Source organism: Suricata suricatta, chromosome 16 (genome assembly GCF_006229205.1).
Source record: "Suricata suricatta isolate VVHF042 chromosome 16, meerkat_22Aug2017_6uvM2_HiC, whole genome shotgun sequence".
Lineage (NCBI taxonomy): Eukaryota > Metazoa > Chordata > Mammalia > Carnivora > Herpestidae > Suricata > Suricata suricatta.
In genome coordinates, this window is record NC_043715.1 from 45,279,689 (window position 1) to 45,301,392 (window position 21,704).

Here is a 21,704-nt window from a genome sequence, read left to right on the forward strand (position 1 = left end):
GAGACCCCCGGGTCCCCCCGGCCCGAGCAGCAGCCGTCGGAGGCCTACGCCCGGCAGCTGCTGCTGGAGGAGTGGCGGCCCCCCGGCGGGAGCCTGGAGCTGCCCCCGAGCCTCACCTGGCAGCTGCTGTTCCTGCGGCGGCCGCTCCACCGCAACCTGCTGCGCTCGCCCAACCCCGAAGGTGCGGGACCGCGGGGCGCCAAGCGCGGGGCGCCGCCTCCGCCGCGCGCGCCGCACACTCGGACCGTCGGTCTCCTCCTCTTCGCCTCTCGCGCTCTTTTTTTCGGTTCTCTGCATCCTTCCCTGTCACTCCCGTCATTGTGCCCCTCTCCGTCTCCTCACGTCTCTTCGTTCCCCCTTGCACAGCCTTCTGTCTCCTTTTGTATCTTTTGTCCCTGCTATCTTTGTCTTACCCTGTTTGTCTACCTCTCTCCCTGCCTCCCTCCGCCTGTATTTCTGTCTCTTTCTCTAGATGCCTCTCCGTCCCTCTGTCTCTGTCTCACCAGGACGCCCTCCGCCTTCCACCCTCCTTCACCCGCACCATCCTTTCCCCCCCCCCCAGGACATTTTCAGGGTTCTGGCAGGGCTCTGACTCACACGTCCCTGCCAGGCAGGTCTGGTCTGGCGCAGATTCCTGCCTTTCCAGCAGAGCCCTCGGGGGAGGGAGGCCTGCGCGGCCCGGAGGGGGAAAGGGGGGCGCTGGAGGCAGTTTCAGCCTGCCTGAGGCTCCACTCACCTGTGCGTTTCAGGCATCAACATTTATGAGCCAGCACCCCCTACTGGTCCCACCCAGCAGCCCCTGGATACTCTGGGTGAGTGCACGGTGGTGCCCAGGGGAGGGGGCAGTCCTGGGGATTGTGCGTGTTCTAACCCTTTGCTCCTCCACCTGCCAGGCAACTTCCAAGGATGGTACATTAGGACCGAAAAGCTCCAGCAGAACCTCAGGTGAGCAGCCAGGATGCACATGGCCTGCGTTTGGTCCCTGCACCCAGGGTCCCTCTGTGGGGCCTAGAGAAACGGCCTTGGCCCTCCTGGGCTTCCGTTTCCTGCTCTGCGCACAGGGCTTGGCGTACAAGAGAATGCTCACAGAACACAGCGTAGGGTCTGGCTAGCTAGGCCCTGCCTGCATAAAGTAGATGTTCAATAAATAACAGCTCTTACCCTTGTTTTCTCAACCTTTTTCCCTTGGAGGGGGTCACCCAGGCCGCCGCTTATTCTCCATTAAACCGCTGAGCCTCACTTCTACACGTTATGAGGTGGGGTAACACAGGGGCTCAGAGTCACACGCGCCTGGGCTGGGATCCCAGGCCCCTTCTTTGCGGTTTCTCATCTGCATCATGGGGTTTGGAAGGGATGGCCCTCAGAGGGGAACAGGGGAAACTGAGACTGTAAGGTGCTGTTAAGGAAGTGCTCGGCACCCCGATGTGGGTGCTCCTGGTGTCTCTGCGAGGGTGCTAGGATCCCAGCGGGCCCCAGGCCTCACCTCCCCGCGCCCTCCCACAGCTGGACCGTGAAGCAGCAGTGTGTGGATCTCCTGGCCGAGGGCCTGTGGGAGGAGCTCCTTGACGACGAGCAGCCGGACATCACGGTCATGGACTGGTACGTGCCCCTGCCCGGCCAGCCTGTCCTGCCAGGTCCCCTGCCCTCCCCTTGGGTCTGAGCTCATCGACCAAGACTGTCACACCGCTGCCCGGTCCAGCCCTGCCTTTCACGCTAGCCCCTTCGCCCCGAGACTCCCAGCTTTTGAGAGGTGCCAGGCGGGAGGCTGTTCCTTCCTTCTGAGATGCTTGTCAGCCTCTGTTCTCGAAATAAATTCCTCCTTATCCTTTGGGGTTCGATTACGCGGGGTCACACAAGAATCCTTTCCTGACTACCCTCGGGCTGGGTCAGCCAGATGCATTATGTGCCCCAGGCCTCCCTGCTCCCAGCCCCGATCATTCTTGGTTTCACAGTCCGGTGACAGGTCTGCCTCCCCCATGGGGCTGTCCCCCCACGAGGGCAGGGTGTGGGGCCATCTTGCTGTGTTGCCAGTGCCACCCAGCCCAGGGGGCCCGGCGTGGGTGCCAGTGAGTGTGTGTGCAGAATGGCCATCTGGGCCAGGGGTGGGGCGGGACGTTGGGGCTGTCGCGGCCGCTGAAGGCCTGGACCCCGCCCACAGGTACGAGGACAGCCGACTGGACACGTGTGTCTACGAGCTGCACGTGTGGCTGCTGGCGGCCGACCGCCGCACGGTCATCGCGCAGCATCATGTGGCCCCCCGCGCCTCCGGGAGAGGCCGCCCCGGCTGCTGGGTCCAGGTGAGGCTCTGTCCCCACTGCCTTCCCCAGACATGTGTTCACGTCACCTCAGGGAGGGCGGAGGTACGAGAGCGGGGGTCTCGGGTCCCTGACCAGGGCTTCTCCCCACCCCTGGGCGCCGCCACAGGTGTCGCACGTGTTCCGCCAGTACGGCCCTGGTGTGCGGTTTGTCCACTTCCTGCACAAGACCAAGAACCGGAGGGAGCCCAGTGGGCTGCGGCGGACCAGGGTGACCGACTCCTCTGTGTCTGTGCAGTTCAGGGAGTGACTGGCGAGCTCTGGGCCTGTTCCGACCCCTGGTCTCCCTTGTCCCCTGCCTTGACACGTTCATGATCCCTTAGCACCTCCCTGACCCTTTGCACCTCCCCGACCCCTTAGTATCTCCTTGTTTCCTGACCACTTTGATCACTTCTCTCTCTTTCACCTCCCTGAGGCTTAGAAGCCCTTACCTCCTAGCGCCTCCTCCTCGACCCTCTGGCTCTGCCTCATTCTCTTAGCACCTCCTCGATGCTCCCCACCTGTTCCCTTAGTACCTTCATGACCCCTCAGCTTCTCCTTGATCCATTGCCACCCCCTGGGCCCCTCATTCCTGCCTGGCCCTCGGCTCCTCACTGACGTCTTCACACACCCTCGAATGGCTGACTCGTTGGTCTTTCTCCTGCACTGTCTGAGCTCCAGAGGGGCTGAGGGCGGTGGCCACTTCTTCCTGGGTGAGCACTCGACACGTAGTAGGTGCTTCATAAATCTTTATGGGTTGATGAATAAATTCAGGTATGCAAGGATGCTGAGTCTTTTCCCTGGTCTTTGCTCCTTCAGAATGTCATGGAGTTCAGATCGTGTGCCCCTGTGCCCTTTGCACCGCCCTTGACCTCTGACCTCTTCACAGGTCCCCACTTTACAGCCTCTTGACATCTCCACTTACCTCTCATCTTGTATCTCTTAGTCTCAGACTGTCCTTTCCCTTCTCCTTGCAACCCCACGTTCTCAGCCCCTAGAGCCCTTACCTTTCCCCACAAGACCCTCATTTCTCTGCCTCCTTTCTGCAGAGTCCCCAAACCCAGCAAGGTTTGGTATTCATTGAGGGCCATCATCACTGGGGACAGTGGCAAGACAGATGGCAAATTTGAACCAAATTTTTTTCCATGAGTTGGGGAAAGAGAGACTGAAAGTCTAACCACTGCTAAGTCCTGGGCTCTGGCCAGATCTCGCAGGAGACCCTGGGGCAGGGTCCTTGAAGGCATCTTGCTGGTCCATGCGTGAATCCTGAGGGTCTCTGGAGGTCCCTGGCAGGTCAGGACAGCTGAAGGGCCATCTACCAAAAAGTGTGGGAAGCATGTTCAGGTTTAGCAGTCAGCCAACGGTACATGTCACACGCCTGTCCTGAGGACATGTGCCGTTGCGCACATCTAAATCCATGGCAGAATCTATGAGTATGTCCCCACCTATGGCATTGTCCCAAGTATAGGCTGGTGCAGGCCTGACCCCCCTGCTCTCTCGGCCACCCCCCTCCCCCGCCACCCCCGTCCTGTGTCTTGGGCCCCAAGCACGAGTAGATGGCAGACAGGGGTAACTTCACACAGGCTCTCTATATTGTAGGGAAGACAGGGTTGGGGCAGGCAGAAAGTTCTCTCCTCCTGGGACTGGGGCCTTCAGCACAGCCCAGCTGAGGGCCTCGGCATTCTGTGGGGGCTGGAGATGAAGTCCCTCTAAGGAATCAGTAACACCTGCAACAGAGTAAAAAACGATCACTGCGGGGATGGCAGGGGCTCCAAGATCCAGGGCATGGGGGCTTCTAAAAGGCTGAGATGGGGTGAAAGGCTGGGGCTGGGCTCTAAGTTCAGGAGCCAGGTGTCCTGGGAGCTCTTGTGGGGGAGGGGGGCCGAACAGGCGGGGTGGTCTTGGAGAGAGCTGTGATTCAACACAGGGCCCCAAGGGCTGGGAGCTTGCATGCAAGAGTGCAGAGTCAGGTCAGGGGCCCCCAAAGTTGGGTCTGGAGGACTCCAGAACCCTAACAGGGACTCTGGGACCGGTTTCCAGGGCTGAGGCCCATCCCGAGGGTCTAGGTGGATGGGAAGTATGAATGGTGCCGGGGGGTTCCTAGAACTGGGTTTGGGGTCCTGCAAGTCCAGGAGTCCCAGAGTTGCATCTGAGAGCTCCAGGAGCCTGATGATCTGGGGGTGGGATGACTGGTTTTGGTTCTGGGGGCTCCAGGGTGAGAGATTGGTGGCTCCCCATCTCCAAGCCAGGCCTAGGGCTGCGCCTCCGGCAGCCTGGCAGGTGGAGGAATCAGGGATGTGGGAGGCGGGCTGGAGGGGGGGTTCAGCTTCTGAGTCGCAGAATCCCTGAGCTGGATCCAAAGGGCGTGGGCTTGTGGGGGGAAGGATGCGGGGAGGAGAAGGGGGCCCTCCGGGGTTGGTTCTAGGGAGTCCCGACGTGGGTCAGGGGCTCAGGGGGCCGGGGGTCCCCCTGGGACGCAGGCGGGCACCTGCAGTAGAGCGACGCGATGGTGTTGGACCAGTCCCCGAAGATGCCCTTGCGGAACTCTTCCAGGCGCGGGTAGGCGCCAGCCGAGAACTTGCGCGTCTTGCCGGCCTTGCCACGCAGGGACCACACGGTGATCTCGCAGCGCGGGGCCACCACGAGCGAGGAGGCGACGTTGTTCCAGTCGGAGGGCAGGAAGGGCAGGTCGGTGCCGGGCTCAATGGACAGCTCGGCGCCCCCGCAGCAGTTTTCGTAGTAGGCGTCGCTCTTGTCGTAGAGCTTGGCGCACGTGCGCGTCCCGTCCGGCCTCTTGAGGTCGGTGGGCACCGGGCAGGCGGCCCGGACGCCGGGGACAGCCGCCAGGGCCAGGGCCAGCAGCAGTGGGCACAGCGGGGACATGGCGACACTTCGGGGCCGCGCGTCCTTGCGAGCTTTTATGCGCCTCGCCCGTGGGAACGGAGAAGCTGCGAGATAAGGACGCCCTCCCTCGCCTCCCCCTCCCCCGCGGGAGACCTTGCTAACCCAGGCCGGAAACCCACAGCCCATGAACACGCGATGGACAGATTTGTAGACAACTTAGTAACTTAAGTGTCGCGTGGCAAATATTATTTTTAAAAAGTCGATGATCAGGACTTGGGAACGAGTCTCTTGGAAGAGGAGGGCAGCATAGCCTTCTGAGGTCTAGGTACCGAGAAAACCAACAGAGATTGGAACAACGCCCTCTCCCCCCACCCCCCACTTCGAGGAGAGGCCAGCGGAGTGGGAGGGGTAGGGGGCTGGATTTCCAGGCTGGGCAAGTCCCCTAGTCAGGACACAGGACCCTGGGAAAGGAGAAGCTGGAGATAAGGAGAGAGAGGCCCTGGAGGGGAAGGGAGAGGAAGGGAGAACCGGAGAGATTCCCAACCAAGGTGGGAACCCGGATCCGTGAAACAGACATGTCTGCACAACACTAGGTTTTTACCACTGCAGGGCAACCTACAGAGAGCCTGGGGGGGCGGGGGGGCATAAGATCGCAATACTTGGGACAGTGTATCAATAATAAATAATGGCTGTAACAGGGGCGCCTGGGGGGCTCAGTCGGTTGAGCATCCGAGTTCAGCTCAGGTCATGATCTCGTGGTTTGTGAGTCTGAGCCCCGCATCAGCTCAGAGCCTGGAACCCACTTTCGATTCTGTGTCTCCCTCTCTCTCTCTGCCCCTCCCCTGCTTGCATTCTGTCTCTCTCTGTCTCTCAAAAATAAATAAACATTAAAAATTTTTTTAAATATAATGGCTCTAATATATAAAGCATGCTTACAAATTGGCAAGAAGATGTCAAACACCCCCCCCCCCCGCAAGAAAGGCAAACCTTGGAGGGGGAGACAAGAGTGGACAAACCCCATCAATAATCAGTGGTTCAAGTCTGTGGATCTGTGGGTAAGGCCAAGCCTGGGCTTCAGTTTCCTCATCTGTAAAATGGGTGATATTTCGGGGCACCCGGGTGGCCGAGTTGACTGAGCATCTGGCTCTTGATTTTGGCTCAGATTTGTGAGATCGAGCCGCATGTTGGGCTCTGTGCTGATGGCATGGAGCCTGCATGGATTCTCTCTCTCTCTTTCTCTCTCTCTCTCTGTCTCAAGCTAAATAAATAAATATAAAAAAATTTCATGGGTGATATTTCTTCTCGTACGATAGGATCACTATGAAGATTACAAAGGATGGAAGAAAGTGCAGGGGGAGGGGGAAAGGAGCAGCCAGCGGAGCCAGGCTGCCCGGGCCAAATCCCAACTCGTCTTTGAGCAGGGCCTCAGGGCAACAGTGATGGCAGCCACCTCTGGATGCCGGTGTAAGGGGTCAATGAGTTAATCCCCATGACAGCACTAAGAGTAAGGCCTTGCTAAGGGACATGTGGGCATTTGCCATCACCGTCACTATGTCAGCCCTGAGCATGGTGCCTGGCACACAGTAAGAGCTCAATAAACAAAGCACAATGCAACATCAGCAACAATCTGCGCTTATCCCTGACCGGCTAACCCTGCCCCCGCCCCCCGGCCCCCCAAATGCTGTCTTCCCACTTTGGCCAGGGAAATGCAGGGGTGAGGAGCCAAAGGCTAGAAACCCTTGGAAGTAGGTTCAAATTGTTGACCGTCACCCTGCTGAGTGACCTTGGGCACATGAACTCACCGCTCTGAGCCTTGGTCTCCTCCTACCTTCAATGGGATAATAGAAAATGACAATGGAAAATTACTGTGAGGCTTCTGGGTGGCTCAGTGTGTTGAGCAAGCGCGGGACTTCAACTCAGGTCATGATCTCATGATTTGTGGGTTCGGGCTCTGCGTCGGGGTCCGCGCCGACAGCCTGGAGCCTGCTTTGACTTTCTGTCTGCCCCAACCCTCTCTCTGCCCCTCCCCCACGTGTGTGTGGGGGTGCGCACACACTCATGCTCTCATTCTCTCAAAAATAAATATTTTTTAACGTATATTTATTTTTGAGAGAAAGAGATAGAATGTGAGCAGGAGAGGGACAGAGAGAAGGAGACAGAACCTGAAGGAGGCTCCAGGCTCTGAGTTGTCAGCACAGAGTCCAACATGGGGCTCGAACCCGCAAACATGAGATCATGACCTGAGCAGAAGTCTGATGCTTAACCAACTGAGCCACCCAGGTGTCCCTAAATAAACATTAAAAAAAGATGATATAAAGAAATCTATAACTGACATAATTAAATATTATTCATAAACATTAGGGACAATCCACATAATTGCTATTTATACATATAAATATTTAGTCTGTGATACTGAACAAAAACAATATCAATATAAATATATAAAGCACGAAGTACAGTGCCCGGCACACAGAAGCAGCTCCGGAAACGGGAGCAGTTATGAGTATCTTACAGAGATGATTCTGAGACCCTGGCCCTGGCCTGGCCCGGCCCCAAATCAGAGCCTGGATCCTCCTCCCTCCTTTCCTCCGCGAGCCCATGAAATCTAATCTCCAGCCGCTAACTTCCCAGCCGGCCTCCTTGACCTCAGGGACGCAGAGCCCCCACCCTCCCAGCCCTGCATGGGTCCCGGACTCAGGGATGGAGACAGGGGAAGCACCGTGCTATGGGAGAGGACCATGACCATCAGACACTGTAGTTACACAGGACAGCAAGGACACCCTGATGGGGAGACGACCCAGTGACAGGACCCCTCGCTGCGGACCACAGCATAGGGCCAGCATCAGAGAGAACCTACGGAGACCCGGGGTGAGGGCACAGCATCCCCAATCCGGGGACACGTACACGGGCAGGGGTGGTAGGGACGTGCTGTGACACAGCGAGCCACTGATGGTCACTGAGTCTCACGGGTGAGTCCTAGAGAACGGCATGCAGACACATGGTTGGTACACGGTCGGGCAGACAATATGCCTCCCCGGCCCCCGGACAGAAACACAGACACCATCAACGACAAGCCCTCAGCCCTCAACCACTCCCACTCTGCACCCCACGGACTCTCAAAGCACAAAACCCCATGCACACAGCTGCTGGACCAGCGTGGGCACACTCCGGCACCTTCATCCCGAAACAATTTCCTTACTGTTTATTAACACAAACTGGACAAATAGTAGAAAAGTCAACATCTCCTTTTTTTTCTTTTTTCTTCAAAAAAAATGGAAGAAAGCCCTGCCCTTGAGGAACCCATGAGCCCTTGAGAAAGTCTAACGGTAGATCAATAATTTGAACACAATGTGAAGAGAGTTAAAACAGGGCAGTGCAAAGGACGCTGGGAATACAGTGGGAAGAATAGCAGGTCACCTCCCCTTAATGTCCGCTGATACAGTGTGATTCGTATAATAAGGAAAAAAATATTTTTGGAGCTCACAGCCTTAATTCCACACTTTCACAAGACCATAAAAAAGGAGGTTAGTGTGCGCATGAAATTGCCACTCGTAGAAAAAGAAAGTATTTGTCTCAATCAGGATAGTGTCTGAATACAAGCAACATTATAGGTGGCACAGAGTTTAAATGAAAGTGCTGTCTGTTGCGTAAATACAGGAAAATATTCCAATCAGTGCTTAAGCTCACACTGGATCATGGGAACCCACTATGCTTCTGCAATGATAGTCACTGGTGGGACTATTTCTATATAATCCTTAAGGGATAATATGACGCCCACCCCCCAAAAGCAGCCATAATCCTGTGGTTTGGAAATAGTGATTCTCTGAAGTGTGGTCCCCAGATCAATGGCATTGGCATCCCCTGGAGACTTGTTAGAAAGGCAAATTCTCTGGGGCTCCTGAGTGGCTCAGTCGGTTAAGCTCTGGACTTCAGCTCAGGTCATGACTTTGTGGTTTATGAGTTCAAGCCCCACATCTGGCTCTGTGCTGACACTTTGGAGCCTGGAGCCTGCTTCAGATTCTGTGTCTCCCTCTCTCTCTGCTCCTTCCCTGTTCATGCTCTGTCTCTCTCTTTCTCAAAAATAAATAAACATTAAAAAATTGTTTTTAAGAATTGCAAATTCTCAGCCTCACCCAAGTTGTATGAATCAGAAACTCTAGGGGAGGGGCCCCACAATCTGAGCTTTAAGTGCCCTCCCGGTAATCTGACGTACCCTGGAGTTTGAGAAACTCTGGGTTAGGGTTTTGGTCTTCTAAGGCTTCGTAGGTCATTGACCGTTTATTACATCTAGAATTTTCTGTATTGACACCTTTATTTGTCCAGCTCCTAGAAGATGTATTTCATGTAATTTTCCTGATTTAAAAAAGATCTATTAACCATAGAAAAAGAGACAGGTCTTGGGGGTCCCTGGTGGAGCCTCATAAGGCAAGGCCTGGAACACGAATGCATCAAATGAACTTGAATCTTCTCCAACACAGACAAAAGGTCACTCATCATCTAATTTCAGGACGTGGCTGAAGACTGCGTTCTCAGATACACCGGCCCCAGGTGAGGCGGCTTGTTTCCAAGTCCCCCGGGGGGTCCCATGGGCCACTTGTGGTCTAGGTCCGGGCCACTCAGCCTTCACTGTGCAGCAAATCACTTGGGGCCAGAGGAGGGAGGGTCTTCTTAAGATACAGATCCTGATTCAACAGGTCTGGGTGAGGGATCTAGGCTCTGCATTTCCTGGGAGCTCCCGGGTGCCGCCAGGGTGCTGGGGGCCACTGAGTACCTGTCTCTCCCCAGCTGAGACAGGTGTAGCGAGGAGACAGCTCCAGATCTGGAACCTGTCACCAGGAGGACGCGGCAGGAATTCAGAGGTGGGTGAGGCCAGGGAGACGCCGGGCAAGGGTGAGACGGAAAGAGAAACTGCAGTGAACTTTCAGGAGGAAGCCTGTGGACGAAGCGAAGTCGGAGACCCTTCGGGGCTGGAACAGCTTTGGCCCGAGCGTCCCCGCGGCCCAGGGTGCAAGTGTGGGGGCGGGTGAAACCCTCTCGGAGCCCGAGGCGGGGTGGGGCTTCGGCGGCCGCGGGACAGGCTGGGGGAGGCTGGGAGCCCTCGCGAGGTGGCGCCAGAGCACCGAGATTCACTAGGCAGCCAGGGCGTGCCGGAGTCCAGGTTCAAATCCCCACTCTGCCCTTCACGAGCTCCGTGCACTTGGGCACGTGGAACAACCTCTGTCAACTTCAGCTTCTTCGTGTGTGATGCGGTGATGATACACAAAAGTGAGTTATAGCTTCTTAGCTTTGAGGCGTGTGTGGGACGTTTCCTTTTTATTGCTTGTATTTGTCATTGGTACATTTTTTTAAGAGGGGGGAGGGGCAGAGAGAGAGATCCGGGGATTATGACCTCAGCCGAAATCAAGAGTCAGTAGCTTAACCGATTTAGCCACCCAGGCGCCCCTACCATTGCATTTTCATGGGGACTAGAGATTAAGACATGGACGTCTTGGGGGGACAATTATTCTGCCTAACACAGATCAGTATTGAGTTTTATTATAAAGAGGAGTATTCTCTCTTGCATGCAGAAAGGCAGTCACCCGAGCTGTCTGGGGTGTAAGGACCCAACCTCCTTCTTTACTGTTGCTCCATCATCAATATGTGGGTTCCTCTTCATGGTCCAAGATGGTTGCTTGTGCTCCATCCTTCACACCCACAATCCCAGACAACAGGTGGACAATGGGAGGGAGGGAGAGAGGAAAGGAAGGAAGAAGGAATGCCTCACCCTTTAAGCCTTTTGCTAGCAGGGCCACGTGATACTGCTATCTATACCCTGCTGTCAGAACTTAGCTACATGGACACATGATGCCACATGACGATGAATCTTGGCTTGGGTTAGCCATTTGCCTGATGACACATCAACTTTCCTCTTACTAAAGAAAGGACAAATATTGAAGGATTGTCACAAAGCTTGGGTCAAGGGATGACAAGAAAGTCAGATAGGGCACAGATATCCAGGGGAAGAGAAAAGGGGACCCAGCGTGTTCACCGCCTGGGTATGGTGGAGAGACAGCTGGCTGAGGTAGGCTGATTAATGGCCTCCTGAGATATTCAGGTACAAATCCTGGAAACTGTGAATGTGAGCTTATTTGGTAAAAGAGACTTAGCAGATGTGGTTGCATTAAGGATCTTCAGATGGGAAGATTGTCCAGATTATCTGGGCAAACCTTAATTGTAAACACCTGTCTTTGTAAGAGGACAGTCAAGGGAGACTTGAGCACAGAGAAAACGATGTGGCAGCGGAAGCAGAGATTGGGGTGATGTGCTCTGAAGACAAGGAAGGGGCCACAAGCCCAGTAAGTGGCAGCTTATCTTTCCAGAGCCCCAGGCGAAAGACCTTGGAAGCATCCCTGGCTGCTCTCTTTTCTGTCATTTCTCACATCTGGTTAGTACATCCAGTTGACTCTAATTGTAAGCATGTGCTGAATCTGATGATTTCTCACTCCCTCCACTGCCCCCACCTGGTCTCGTCTACCCTCTCCCACCTGGACCATGGAAGCAGATCAGAAGTAACAGGTTTAACATGAGAAGAGCAGGAGTTATGTTTGGGGCATGATAAGTTTGAGAAGACTTTGAACATCTAAATGAAGTCGTTCAGTAGTCACACTGATGTATAAGCTCGGAGTTCATGGGTGAAGTCTGAAGATTGAAGTCTTGGAGTGGTATCAGTCACCTTGTGATGTGTAACAAATAATCACAAATATCTCAAAGCCACAGTAATCACTTACAGAGCCCAGCAGCTGCAGATCAGCTGGGGGTGGCTCTAATGATCTCTGGGGGTTGGCGGATTCGGGCCAGGTTCAGTGGGTGGCTCTGCTTTGAGCTGTGGGTCTGACTGGCTGAGATCTGAGGCCAGGCTGAAGGACGGCAGCGAGCCAGGGGTGCTCTTCTTACTGCCATGGCCAAAGCCCAGGCAAGTGGAAACCCGTGAGGCTTGGCTTAGCTTGAGAACTGACACATCATCATTTTTAAACATACGTCTTTAAAAAGTCACATGACTTGGTCCAAAATCAAGAGATAGGGAAGTAACTCTGCCTTCAGTGAGGCCATGCCAAGGGTATGGATTCAGGGAGGGGGAAGAATTTGCAGCAACACTTCAATCTGTCCCAGGAGCCAAGACTGTAGAGGTTGGGTAGGTTCTAAAGCCATGAGAATAGACAAATATGTCACAGATAGAGGCAAGATAAAGACCAGAGTGAGTCCTGGTATATTCCTATGTCTCTAAGTTGGGGAGCAGGAGAAGAATCAGAAAAGAAGACTGGGAAGGAGCCACCAGAGAGGTAGAAGGAAACCCAGGCAAGTGGGAGCTAGTGAGGAATGTATCTCACAGAGCGAAGAAGGATCCCCTACATCAATGACTGCAAACAGATCATGAAAGATTGGACTGAGAATCCACCATTAAGTTTAGCAATATGGAAATCACTGGTAGTCTGGAGAAGAGCTGAATCTGTGGAGTGGTGGGTTGCTGCCCCTTTTCTTTCTCTGGACATTGCCAAGAGGATGTAATTCTGGAACTGTGGTAGCCCCTGTGTGACCATGAGGAGATCTAACTTAAGGGTGAAGCTGAAATGCTGAGGATGGCAAGGCTGAGAGATAGGAAGAATCTGGATTATCGGTAACATTACTGTGAGTTCCTGAATTAGCCAATTCCTGGCCTATTTTACCCTTAGGCTTCTGGTTATATGGGATTACAAATTCCTTATTGTTTTGAGTGGGGGCTTTCTATTATTTAAGCAAAGAAAAATCCAGATAAACATATTTGCATTTAATACATGATACTATGGTTCTTTTTGTTTTACAACTATATGTGATGTGGCAGTATTTCATTTAAAAAACAACCAGGGCACTTGGATGGCACAGTTGGTTAAGCATCTGACTCTTGATTTTAGCTCAGGTCATGATCTCGTGGTTGTGGGATGGAGCCCATGTTGTGCTCCCCTCTGAGCATGAAGCCTACTGAGGTTCTCTCTCTCTCTCTCTCTCTCCCTCTGCCCTTCTTCCACTTGCATGATGCACTCTCTCTCTCAAAAATAAAAATAAACAACAATAACAATCACCACCACCATCATTACCTATAAGTGCTGAAGAAATTAACAATCATTCACCAAGCTCCAAGGGATGAAAGAAACCACCCTGTTCCGGCAGACAGTGGTGTTCAGAACCATGGAGAGCAGCCAGCGGTGCTGCCTTCTCAGTTTCCACTGGCCAATCCCTTTCTATGGATCATTGTTCAGAAAATGGCAAGGGAACCTTTAGAATTAGAGTTTCTGTTGCTATAGGCTTATTAGGTGGTCCTAGTAGCGTGGATCTGAACTTGAGCTCTTTTCTATGCACAGGAACAAAGCTAAGATGTCCCTGTCCTTGAAATTAGAGTTGGAGATATGAATTTAAAATGTATTAGACTGCCTTATCATTCAAATTGTGTTCTTATACTTATTTATATATTTATTTATTCATTTGAAAAAGAGAGAGAGAATGCAATCAGGGAAGAGGGGCAGAGGGAGAGAGAGAGAGAGGGAGAGAGAGACAGGGAGAGAGAGAATCCCAAGCAGGCTCCATGTTCATCATGGAGCCCAATATGGGGCTCAGTCCCACAACCTTGGGATCATGACCTGAGCTGAAATCAAGAGTCAGACACTCAACTGACTGAGCCACCCAGGTGCCCCTGTTCTTATCTTTTTAAATGAGGAGTCCATTTTTGGGGGGAGGGGATTACAAATCTCTGCCCTATTGACCTCAGTCTTGACTATGTCATTTTTTTTTGTCCAGTGAAATTGTGTGTATCATTTTGGAGAAGATGCTCTAAGAATGAGTACATAGACCACCATGTACTCTAACCTCTCTCCTCTAAGACCAGAAATATCTGTTAGGGCTACATCTTTATCCTGGATCCCAGTGAGGAGCTGAGACTCACTCTACCCATGATGGTCATACTGAATGAATAATATACACCTGTTTGTTATCAGCCACTGAAATTTGAGGATTACTTGTTATGGTAGCATAGCCTGACCTACCTGACTGATATAAGAGTAATCAGCAAGAAGGTGGCTGGTGAATTCATGAATGTATGAATGTATATCATACATACAGGAATGTATGTTATAACCCCAGAGCGATTATAGAGAGGGAAGCAAGAGGAGGGGCAGGACCCTGAGAAGCTCCAGTATTTCAGAGGTGGGAAGAAGAAAGAGAACCAGAAAATGTGACTGAGAAACAGTAGCCAGAAGTTGAAGGAAGACAAGAAAAGTGTAATGTCACAAAAATCAAAGTGGGAGAGAGTTCAAGAAGGAACTGGCGAAGAATGGGTTATACACTGCTGAGAGGCCATCTGCGGTGAGAACTGGAGAAGCAGTCACAGGGTTTGGCTGTGAAGAGATTGTTGCTGTTGAGTGGAGCTCCGGGGCAGAAGCCAACTGTAGGGGCTACGGAGACTGGGGTGGGTAAGGAAGTGGAGCCAATGGAAAAGAGAGATGGAGAAATAGTTGGAAAGAAACCTATGGACTAAGAAAGGTGAGCCTGACGGTGGGCAGGTGCTTGTAAAGTAAAGAAGATTCTGAAATATAGAGGGCAACAGAAGGGTATTTGATGGAAGAGTGAAATAGGATGGGCCAGGATCAGGCACTGACCCAAATCAGTCAGGAAGACAGTTCATCTATGAGGACAGAGGAGCAAAGTAGGAGACTGGTGTAGATGATGAGGAATTTCTACCTGGCAGCTCCTGTAAGGTAGAGGGAAAGGTAATCTGTATGGAAAGAGAGAGGAAGTGATGGAGTAGTGAATACGAGAAAGAAGAGATTTGAAAGAGCTGGGGTGAAACTTCTAGAAACAGAGATCTAAAGAAAGAGTGGTGTCACAGAGATGGGAGTGGGCAGAAGAGCCTAGTTCCCCGGTCTGCAGGCCCAGATTATCCATCTTCCTGCCCCGCCTCCATGGGTACTGAATACAAGGATACTTTGAAACTCCATACCAATGTGGAGGTAATATACAAAAGTTAGTTACAGCTTCTTAGCTATGAGGCTTGTAGGGGACGTTTCCTTTTTATTGCTTATATTTGTCACTGACACATTTTTTAAGAGGGGTGAGGGGCAGAGAGAATCTCAAGCAGGCTCCATGCTCAGCACAGATAACTTCAGTCTCCCCTTCCAGGTGTCAGCTGCAACTCTGTCTCGGATGATGATGACAGGGTCTAAATTTCCACCTCTTCCTGGGAGATCATTCTTACCTCAGCTCCCTGTCACAACATGTAGCCTGGACAGATAGGCCGTCTGGGCTGACATAGCAGAACACAGCCTGGGGGAAGCCCCAGGCTGAGGAGGCTGCGGAGCAGGGCGGGGCCAGGTGAGGGGAAACTGGGGAGGGGAGGGGAGGGGAAACTGACACCGGAAAGTGACAAGCCTCAGGGCTAGGGCGGTGTCAGCTCCATAGTCTGGGGTTATAGGTGTCCGGATGGGGTGGGGAGCTAAATCTGCAGGCTGCCCAAATGTGGACAGGAGACAGCAAGGGGATACCCAGAAAGTATCTCCATGAAGGGGCTGGAGGCTTCTGGAGGGAGGCTGCTTACAGCAGAGAGATGACTCAGGGAGCCACTGCAGGGGGAAGAGTCAGTAAGGCTGGGACAGAAAGGAAAAGCAAATGGTAGCTCTCCTGGGGTCCCCCTTCACCTGATACCAATACGAGATGGGGATGAGTGTCTGCTAAGGACTTTATGTGTGGCTGAGGATTTCAAAGGACCCAACTGATTGTGGAATAAAGGAACTCATTTCTTTATTTCTTTGTTCAGTCAGTCAATCACTGATTCAAGAATGTATTCATGGGGCCCCTGGGTGGCTCAGTTGGTTAAGCATGGGATCCAGGCTCAATACGGAGCCTGCTTAGGATTCTCTCTCTCTCTCTCTCTCTCTCTCTCCCCCTCTGACCCTCTCCACTGCTCATGCCCTCTCTCTCTCTTTCTAAAATAAAAAAAAGGGGGCACCTGGGTGACTAAGTCAGTTGAGTGTCCAACTTCAGCTCAGGTCATGATCTCACAGTTCATGGGTTTGAGCGCTGCATCAGGCTCTGTGCTGACAGCTCAGAGCCAGGAGCCTGTTTCGGATTCTGTGTGTCCTCTCTCTGCCCCTTCCCCACTCGTCTTCTGTCTCTCAAAAATAAATAAGTGTTGTAAAAAATTAAAGAAAAAATAATCGTCACAGGTTCCAGGGACTAGAAACATCTGTGGGGGCCACTCTTCAGTCTACCGCTCGTCTTTTGCAAATGGAGACAAGAAACCACAACAAGCATTGGCAGAACTTGTGACTTTATCACTGAAAGAAATCACAGATGTTTTCTTATTATGTTATTTTCCACAGGCGCCTTGAAATATTATTTATGCTCATCTCTGCTTTCAAGTTAAAGTAGCTATTAAAGCTGCCACGAGTGACTTTTTATTTAATGCATTAGCAAAGAAGCACATAAATTACTATATCACAGTTTTAAAAATATTTTGATAACTGCGTTACAGTAAAAATGGAATTTCTTTGTCCTGTGTCTTTTCCTTTATTTCGAGAAGCTTTGCAAGGCGGTCATGAGGTCCAATGCATGAAAACGTTTAAGAATTCCTGGTCTCTGCCTGAATGGCTCAGTTGGTTAAGCATCCGACTTTTTTTTTTTTTTTGGAGTTTATTTATTTATTTATCTTGAGAGAGAGGAAGCAAGCAGGGGATCGGCAGAGAAAGAGACAGAATCCCAAGCCGGCTCTGCACCACCAGCACAGAGCCCTCAGGCAGGGCTTGACGTCACAAACTGCAAAATCATGACCTGAGCTGAAACCGAGAGTGGGAGGCTTACCCCGCTGAGGTGCTCAAGGGTCCCAAGCATCCAATTGTTGATCTCAGCTCAGGTCTTGATCTCAGGATCCTGAGTTCAAGCCCCCTGGGCATGGAGCCTGTGGGGGCCGGGTGGGGGAAAAAGAATGCCTGCCCTCGGGGATGGTAGGGTGAAAAACTGGGTCTCTGGAAGACTTGGTAGAGATGTTCTGTCAACTGGCCCACGCCCCTTGGGGCTGTAGGATGGTGGAGCATTATACTTCTGTGGGGTTTTTTCATCCACTGGTTTTGAGAGTCTCTTTGTTACAGCATCTTACCCTTTATGCAAACTCTTTTTAGTATGAATTGTTTAGAGTTGGTCTCACTTATGGGGACATATCCAGGACTAAGTGGGGCTTGAAGCTTACACCATTTAGGGGATCCTTTTGAAAAACTGAATGGATGCAGCCACTATGGAAAACAGTATGGAAGTTCCTCCAAAAATTAAAAATAGACCTACCATATGACCCAGTAATTGCACTTCTGGATATTTATCCAAAGGATAAGAAGACACTAACTCAAAAGATACACACACCCCTGCGTTTATTGCAGCGTTATTAGAAACAGCCAAGACATGGGAGCAACTTAAATGTCCATCAGTGGATGAATGGATAGAGAAGGCGTGGAATATATATAACAATGGAATGTTATTCAGCCATAATAGCAAAGGAGATCTTGCCATTTGTGATAACATGGATGGACTTTGAGGGCATTAAGCTTAGTGAAACAGGTCTTAGAAAAACAAACCCCATATATATAGAACAAACCCCACTTATATATAGAAGCTAACCCCCCCCCCCACACACACACACCAAAAACCTCAACAACTCATAGACACAGAGAATAGACTGATGGTTGCCAGAAGCGGCGAGGGGAGATGAAGGAGGCCGAGATGGGTGAAGGTGACCAAAGGTACAAACTTCCAGGGCGCCTGGTGGCTCAGTCGGTTGAGTGTCCGACTTCGGCTCAGGTCACAATCTCGTAGTTCATGGGTTTGAGTCCGAGTTGAGCTCTGTGCTGTCAGTTCAGAGCCTGGAGCCTGCTTCGGATTCTGTGTCTCCCTCTCTCTCTCTCTCTCTCTGTCCTTCTGCCACTCATTCCCTCTCTCTCTCTCTCTCCCAAAAATAAATAAACATTAAAAAAAAGTTTTTTAGGGGTGCCTGGGTGGCTCAATCGGGTAAGCAGCTGACTTCAGCTCAGGTCATGATCTCACAATTCATGGGTTCGAACCCCGTGTCGGGCTCTGTGCTGACACCTAGCTCAGAGCCTGGAGCCTGCTTCGGATTCTGTGTCTCCTTCTCTCTCTGACCCTCCCCTGCTCATGCTGTCTCTCTCTCTCTCTCTCTCTCTCTCTCTCTCTCAAAAATAAAATAAAACATTAAAATTTTTAAAAAATAAAATTAAAAACAGTTTTTTAAAGATACCAACTACCAGTTATAAAATAAACAACTATTAAGAATGTGATGTACAGTGACCATAGCTAATAATACTGTATTGAATATTTGAAAATTGCTAAGGGAGTAGGTCTTAAAAGTTCTCATCTCAAGAAAGAAAGTTATAATTATGTATGGTGACGAATTAAGGTGATCATTTCATAATATATACAAATATTGAATCATTAAGTTGTACACCTGAAATTAACATAATGTTCTACATCAATTTTATCTCACTAAAAATAGGAAACAGAATGGGAAAAGATTTTTTTAATGTTTATTTATTTTTGAGAAAGAGGAGAGTGAGTGGGGGAGGGACAGAGAGAGGGGGAGACAGAGAATCCCAAGCAGGCTCCGTGCTGTCAACGCAGAGCCCAATGTGGGGCTTGAACTCACAAACCTTGAGACCATGACCTGAACTGAAATCAAGAGTCGGATGCTTAATCAACTGAGCTGCCTGGGGGAAAGATTTTATTTTGCTTATCTTACAAAAACATGTGACCATGTGAACCTGTGGAGAAGGCCCCGCCCCAGCCTGGGAAGGGCCGTGCAAAGGCGAGGCCCTGACGCTTAGCTGTGTTGTGGAAGCCTGGCTATGGTGATGCTCCACCCACGTCCCTTCTTCAAGACCTGCAGGCTCAGGCCCCAGCTGTGGGGAATGCAGCTGCTGCTGGTCCCTGGCCACACCCATCACGACGGAAGAGCCTCAACATAGTCGCCTCCCAGGGAACTGGCCATGGCCAATGGTTGGGTGACACAGAGACACCAAAGCCTGAATCCCTGGCGCAGTTTGGGACAAGTCTGAGGGGCCATTTCAGGTGCAGAGCTCTCTGTAGGATGGGCTAACACCCCGTGGAACTGCATTGCAGGGCACCCTGCCTCCCACACGCTTCCTTCCTCACCTTCTTACAGGTGCATCTCCCAAGAGCCCTCCCCCAACAGCCTTCTGCCTGCAATTCTGTCTCAGAGTGCCCCAGAAAAACTAACCTAAGGTCACTTGTACCAAAAGTGGTCTTATCAAGCCGACTTGACAATAGGCTTTTGGAAGGGGGACACTTGCTGGTTGCCTGGTGGTGAGGACCCATCCCTGGTAGCAGGTGGAGTGTGGAGACTCCTACCATGCTTAGCAGTGCAATAAGTGAAATTTTTACCTGGGGTGAGCAAGGATGAGATCCGGTGGAAGAGGAAGTGTCCTGAGCCATAATGGCAGGCTCGGATGATCTGCCACATATTCATGGAAGGACTTGAAAGCCAGATTCTGCCTTGGCATCCCATGAACTGGAAGACAGACTCAAGAGATCTTCCTAAGAGTTGTGGAGATTCAGGGAGAGTTGACCGCCCAGCCCTGCGAGTCCCCTGTGCCAGGGTGGGACCTGAAGACTTAGAATGGGGATCTTTGAGCAGATGCACAAGAGAATCTTGAAGATCAGGCAAAGACTTCAAGTGAGACAAATGCTCACGAGACAATGGAGTTGTCAACACCAGCGTGTTCCCCCATGATCAAGGATTTAGCATCCCAGCAAGGAATCTGAGAGGTGAGGTTAATGTGCTTGAAAAATGTGAAGACCCACCCTACGTGGTAGAGAAAGGACAGGAGACTAGTAGCTGAAGGCTGAGAGGACATCCAGAAGTGGATATATCACGTGAGCCTGGAAACCCACCTGGCTATGTGGCCCCTGGGAGGCGCTGCCCACATAACACGGTTGGTTGTCCACAGTGAGAAGGGTACTAGCATCACCCAGAAGGCCAGAGCTGCTGCCTCCGTGGCCCAAGGCTGGTGGTCGGGGATGCTTTCAGAACCTGGGCTCTCTGATAATGATGGGGATGGTAGGATGCCCAAATAACACAGGCAAGGCGGTGGTGACCCAAACTCCAGAAGCAAGGTGGACCCCACGATCGCAATAGGCAGCAAGGCTGGACTGGTAGCCAGTGAGCCTGACCCACAAAGGGCACAGGAGAGTTTTGATAGAGCATGAAGCTGTGAAGGGTGATGTATATGGCAGCCAATATGAGGATTTCATAATTTATGCAATCAAGTAATTTAGGATGGGTGATCCAGAGGCTGAGGGCAGATGCCCTAACAAAAACTCACACTCCCTTGCCAAGTTTCCAGACCTGAGTCCATTTGCAGGTCCCAAACTTCAGGGGAGGCCAGGCCCCTATGAAAAGAGAGCTTGCAAATGTCACAGCAAGCGTGTTCATTGTGATCTCCCCAGTCCTTTCCCGAAGGGACCTGCGACCCTGGCTTGTACCAACTCAACCAGCGCCAGTTGTTAAATCTGCAGGCATTTTGTAAGTCGACTGTTAAGTAAAGCCATTAAAAACATTAAAGTACATGAACTTACAATTTAAAGTCTTACTATAAGAGCGGTGCCTGGGTGGCTCAGTTGGTTAAGTGTCAGACTCCAACTCAGGTCATGATTTTGCAGTCTGTGAGTTCAAACCCCGCATCGGGCTCTGTGCTGACAGCTCAGAGCCCGGAGCCTGCTTTGGATGCTGTGTCTCCCTCTCTCTCTGCCCCTCCCCCACTCATGCTCTGTCCCTCATAAATATACATAAAAAAATCTTTTTAAAGGTGAGGTCATTAGGTTTGGCCCCAATCCAGTCTGACTGCTGTGCTTATAAAAAAAGAGGGAGAAGAGACACAGAAGAAGAAGGAGGCCATGCGACAGTCGAGGCCACGTTGGCAGAGGCGCACCCAGGGAATGCCGGGGATCGCTGGCAGACACTGGCAGCTGGAAAAGATGAAGAAGGATTCTCCTGTACAGGTTTGCAGATGAAAACCTGAATGGCCCCACTGATACCTTGACGTTGGACTTCCAACCTTCAGAACTGTGAGACCACACATTTCTGCCATTTTTAAGTCACTCAGTTTATGGTGCTGTTATGACAGTCCCAGGCAAGTAAAATATTATGCCTATTATTTCTACGTAGAAATACTAGATAATGATGTCCTGCCAGGCATCTCTTCCAAACTCCGTGCTCAGCGATATCAGGTTGGCAGCTTGCTGTCAGCCATGGTGGCTGGATTTATACCATCGAAACTGGAAAATGCTACAAATTAGAGCTTTTCTTCTCTGAGAACCAGTCATTAAACATTTACTGGAAGCCACTGCCAATGGCAATTACCTTGGTTAGCAGGGCACTGGTAAAGGTGGAAACTCGGACCCTTTGATAACCGTGGAACACAGGATCTGAATTAATATTGACGCCATCTGGCCTTTCCGCGGGAGCGGGGAGCATACGGAGGCGGT

General features: G+C 51.5%; 2 protein-coding genes across 2 annotated transcripts in view; one reads left to right on the forward strand and one right to left on the reverse strand.

Moving 5' to 3' along the window:
* Positions 1-3,079, forward strand: part of NCCRP1 (NCCRP1, F-box associated domain containing) — a 3,324-nt gene extending 245 nt beyond the window's left edge. The window contains exons 2-7 of the mRNA XM_029925659.1: positions 27-181; positions 750-812; positions 894-945; positions 1,504-1,599; positions 2,159-2,297; positions 2,425-3,079. Coding sequence (XP_029781519.1) covers positions 27-181; positions 750-812; positions 894-945; positions 1,504-1,599; positions 2,159-2,297; positions 2,425-2,565 — 646 coding nt within the window. The 3' untranslated portion in view covers positions 2,566-3,079. The remainder of the gene's footprint in view (positions 1-26; positions 182-749; positions 813-893; positions 946-1,503; positions 1,600-2,158; positions 2,298-2,424) is intronic.
* A 785-nt stretch (positions 3,080-3,864) lies between these two features.
* On the reverse strand, positions 3,865-5,197 carry SYCN (syncollin). Its single transcript, XM_029925608.1, has 2 exons — positions 4,783-5,197; positions 3,865-4,021 (listed from the first exon to the last, which is right to left on the reverse strand). The coding sequence occupies exons 1-2, from the start codon at positions 5,175-5,177 to the stop codon at positions 4,012-4,014; spliced, it is 405 nt and encodes a 134-aa protein (XP_029781468.1). The 5' UTR covers positions 5,178-5,197; the 3' UTR covers positions 3,865-4,011.
* Positions 5,198-21,704: the final 16,507 nt, after the last annotated feature.

What these genes read in the sequence shown, in the direction of transcription:
- SYCN (XM_029925608.1), bottom strand. Translation starts at nt 5,177, where the DNA reads ATGTCCCCGCTGTGCCCACTGCTGCTGGCCCTGGCCCTGGCGGCTGTC.